Below are 4,766 nucleotides of genomic sequence, written 5' to 3' on the forward strand. Positions count from 1 at the left end.
CCCAATAACCTAAACTGGGTGAACTAATAACAAAACATGAAAAACCTTAACCATAGCGAACTGACATGGGTACCTGGGGATGAGACATGGAAGAGCAGTACAATGGGTGAAATACAACAGACCAGTACAACGGACGACCTGACAACGAATGACTGAAAGCACACGGACTAAATAGACACAGGAGGATAATGAGGAAAGTGGCAACACATGGAGAAAACAGCTGACACACATGAACATAACGACGTAACAATGGGAGAGTAAAACTGAACACGATGAACCCAGAAACACCAGACCTCTTCACAATAAAACAGGAAACACAGTGAGATATAGACACGACAACCTGAACTGACAACATAAGCCACAGACATGAAATACATGAAAAGCAGGGGAGACTTAACATAGTGGAAACACGAGGGGTAAAATTAACTGGAAACAACTAGGCATGATAACGATAAACTTAGGAAACCTGAAGGCTACATAACTAAACACAAAACGCTGGGTCAACGGACCCAGGATCATGACATTCCCTCTGAAAATGGAGCAGAATATACTATTTAAAGAGCACCAAATTATAACAAATGTCATCTCAGATCATTCAAGGTCAAGACCTTACAGTTTACTTAAAACACAAGTAAATGTATGAGTTACTTTCCAGCACTGACTATCCATTATCTATCTAACCAGATAGCAGATGGATTGGGGTTCCTGGGGAAATTCGAGGTTATGAAGCAGCACACCGGCTTTATGGGAAGTTGCCGTGGGCCGACCTGTTTCAGCCGACCATCAAATTAGCCAGAGAAGGATTCCCTATTCCTTACTACCAAGGTCATTACATCCCACGCATTAATAATACGTCAATACGGTATGAAATACACCCACAATGTGATTTCAAGAATACAAAGAGCAAACAATGAATGGTTCAGCTTTATTTCACTGTCTTTGTCTTTTAGGGAGTTATATTTAGATAAAAATGGGAACCTGCTTAAGACCGGTGATACTGTGAAGTTTGAGAAACTGGCTGACACTTTGGAGACGATCGCAAACGAGGGACCAGATGTGTTTTACAACGGAACAATAGCAAAGAATTTAATCAGTGACATTCAGGATGCAGGTATTATCAGACGGGTTTCATCCTACTCTCTTTCTGACCATTTTCTATGTCTGCCAGGCACAATGATCTAATTACAAATTTAAAAAATCGATTGGATTTGGAAAAATCTAACATGATCTTTCACAGGCTACACTGTGATCTGTCTGGATCCATTCAAACTCTTAATAATGAAATGCATTGTGTTCATTTTTGCTCAACAGAATAATTTGTTTCACTGTTTTTGCTCAGGAGGAACACTCACACTGGAGGACTTGGCATCGTATCAAGCTAATGTGACTGATGCCTGGAATATTTCTTTGGGAGAGTACCGGATGTACTTCCCTCCACCCCCTTTAGGAGGAGCCATCCTCAGCTTCATCCTCAACATCATGAAAGGTTCCTGATTGTTGCTTCTAGCATGTAGATGTTTCATATAAAAAAAATCCTTATCAATCTTTACAAATGTGATACACTAAGAAATGATGTTTTAAATAAAAGAAATAACAATTATTTATATTTTCAGGATACAAAATGAATTCAGAACCTAAGACGACTGATGAAAAGATTTTGTTTTATCACCGTTATATTGAAGCTTTAAAATTTGCCAATGGATTAAAGAAATATATCCGAGATCCAAACTTCAGCTCAGATAAAGTAAGTATCTCAAAATCCTACAGATTTGCACCTGCTTTATTGCATATAGTATGATTCTATTTAAGTGACTAAAACAAGTAAAAGTAGCAATACCACATAACAAAACACAAAATATATAGTGTAAAATATTTAAAAGGGAATGCGTTAGTTTTAATATGATTATAATAGCAAATTATACATAGCAAATTTTACTTATAATTATAAATGTACCTATTTACTTTATAATTATCAGTATATATGAAAAATCGAGCTGCATCCCCTCTCCTCCAGGCAGAGGTGGGAAGTAGTGAAGTACAAATACTTAATACTATACTTAAGCAGAATTTTCAGGTGTCTGTACTTTGAGTATTTATAAATTTTTACTTTTACTCCCTACGTTTTTAAACAAACATCTGTCCTTTCTACTCCTCTACTCCTTTCAAAATAAACTCGTTACTTTTGCTTTAACGCATTTGAAAGAAGTTATTATTTTGTCGATGCAAGCCCTTATACATCAAACCGATTTGAGTCGAAACATAACACATGAAAGGCAATCATATTCATCCAATAATCACCAGCAGCTGTGCAACATTTCTATCAGCTCAACAAACACGCAAATTGTTTCTGTGCAGTTTGTCTCACGGTGTCAGGTCAAGTCTGCTGTTAACTTCACTCAGATTCACTTTTTAACACTAGTTACTTCTACTTGCCACCTCTGCCTCCAGGCCCCGGCATGTTACTAAAAAGGGGGGACATGATGAAAATAATGAGTCTCTGCTCTGCTTGAACCCTCTGCTCCACCCCTCGCCTGCAGCTCATCCACAAACCACACCACAGTCAGTTTATGTACATTGATAATGAGTTGTGGTGTGAAGTTTTTTTGTAATATCTCTGAGCTTTGCACAGTTGGACTTTGTGTTAATTTGCTGGGGTGAGATTGTGACTTTGTGTTAACAAAGTGCTTTTATATAGGTGCTCACCTTTGTTAATGATCAGTTAATCAAGGGGATTTGATTATCAGTACCTGGCTACTACTTACCTTTAAAGTTCTTATAGAAGCACTAACGGTGTACTTAGTATTTTACAGGTCTGCATAGAGTACTGTGAAAAAATTCTTTGAGTGTCAGCTTTTCCCAGTAACTCTGCATTTTCATTTCATTGTAATTCTGAGCAGTGATGTAGCTTTGGAAACATATAAGTATAAAACATTTTAAAAGCACATTAACCTAAATTGGTTTAATATTTGTTTCTAAGTATGTTAGTGTGTATGTATTATTATTATTATTTTAGTATTTGCCAATTTTGTGTAATGTGATGTTTTCTGATGCTCTGTAGTTCACATAGATGACAAAGAATTTCAGAGAACATATCTTGGCCAGTCACATGTGGAGCTTCATCACTAACCAGAATCATAACCCCTAGTGTTAATTACACCTTCACCTCATATCTGGACAGCATCAGTACCACACATTGCTCTGTGCTGGTTGAAGATGCTCCTGCTGTGTCTGTCACCAAAATTCTGTTAACATTTGGCTGTAATTTTTCTTGATATCACTGAATTTTCTGTAATCTGCTTATTACTTAGTTATTTAGTAATTCTCAGTATTTCACACAGATGGCAAAGAATTTGACAGAGGATAGCTTTGCAGACAACATACGGAGTTTGATCAGCAGCGACAAGACTCATGATCGCCAGTATTACGGCGACACCCCGTGTCTGGACAGCATCGGCACCACACATGTATCTGTGCTGGCTGAAGATGGATCTGCTGTGTCTGTCACCAGCACTATCAACGACGAGTCAGTACCTGCATCATTCTGTTTCACATATGTGTGTGTATATATATCTATATATGTGTGTGTATATTTTTTTTCTTTCTTGAAACTGAAGATTTAAGACATTATGGAGGAACTTATTTTTAGACTATTTCTCTACTACAAAGAGTTTGTTGGTGCTATAATAACTTTAATATTTTTTGTTTACAGATTTGGCTCCAAGGTCCTCTCTCCAAGCACTGGAATCATTCTCAACAACCAACTGTTTGACTTCTGTAATAGAGCTAATAGAACCTCTCATGGTAGGAGATCAGCAGGATACTTTTTACATTTATTTTTTATGAAATGCAAGTAATCAGACGAGGAAGGCGGATTATGTTCTGCCATTCAAGGTCTTTGTTGTATTTCTCAGGGGAGCGGCCTCCCTCCAATATGGCCCCATCTGTGCTGAAGTCTCCGTCGAAGACGCTGGTGATTGGAGGGTCTGGTGCTGAAATGATTCCACCGGCAGTGGCCTCGGTATGTATGCATGGTATACGAACACAAGTGCCATTACATATTAAATAAAATAAATTGATGCAGACTGATGCCTGTATTTGCTGTTAATGCTTACATCATAGTAAAAAGATTCTTCACCCTAATTTATCCTGTAATCATCACTTTCTCATCTTATAATTTTTTTTACTCTTCAAGGCGGTCATGAACCACCTTTGGTTTGGAAAGAGCCTTAAGGAGGCAATTGATACTCCTGTTCTTTTTGTCAACTGTCAAAGTGAAGTAAAACTTGAATCTAAGCTTGAAAAGGTAATATATTCAATGTATTCAAATAATAAACTACCAAATTCTACAGCTTTTGTTCCATCCAAGTCTTTCTCCTCTTTGCCCTGCAGGATGTAGTTGATGGTCTTGAAGCTAAGGGACATAAAATAACACAATTCTACAACACAGTTAACGCTGTGGAAAAGGCGGGCAGCTGTATCTCTGCATGGTCTGATAAAAGGAAAAAAGGTGAACCAGCTGGTTACTGAGACCAAGAGTCAGTGATGTCAGTTATACAGCATGGCTTTAAGGTTATGGACACTGCTGTAGCTACAACATTGGACAATCTATATTCATCTGTTACCTGAAAGATCATTCACGCTTTACACATGTGTCTAAAAAAAAGTTTGTAATATTGAAAACATAATGCAACAATCAGATTATTTAAATCCATGGTTTCATCCAAAATAGCGCAAAGACAGCATTGTAAAAAAAACAAATGTTTGTT

General features: G+C 37.4%; 1 protein-coding gene across 1 annotated transcript in view; it reads left to right on the plus strand.

The window, feature by feature from the left end:
• Positions 1 to 4,760, plus strand: part of LOC102289907 (glutathione hydrolase 5 proenzyme) — a 120,808-nt gene extending 116,048 nt beyond the window's left edge. The window contains exons 5-11 of the mRNA XM_042216084.1: positions 1,340 to 1,486; positions 1,614 to 1,744; positions 3,339 to 3,523; positions 3,710 to 3,801; positions 3,912 to 4,018; positions 4,193 to 4,303; positions 4,390 to 4,760. Of these exons, the coding sequence (XP_042072018.1) occupies positions 1,340 to 1,486; positions 1,614 to 1,744; positions 3,339 to 3,523; positions 3,710 to 3,801; positions 3,912 to 4,018; positions 4,193 to 4,303; positions 4,390 to 4,527 (911 nt within the window). The 3' untranslated portion in view covers positions 4,528 to 4,760. The remainder of the gene's footprint in view (positions 1 to 1,339; positions 1,487 to 1,613; positions 1,745 to 3,338; positions 3,524 to 3,709; positions 3,802 to 3,911; positions 4,019 to 4,192; positions 4,304 to 4,389) is intronic.
• Positions 4,761 to 4,766: the final 6 nt, after the last annotated feature.

Source organism: Haplochromis burtoni, unplaced genomic scaffold, assembly GCF_018398535.1.
Source record: "Haplochromis burtoni strain Fernald_Lab_line unplaced genomic scaffold, NCSU_Asbu1 Contig_916, whole genome shotgun sequence".
In the NCBI taxonomy this organism is placed as follows: Eukaryota; Metazoa; Chordata; class Actinopteri; order Cichliformes; family Cichlidae; genus Haplochromis; species Haplochromis burtoni.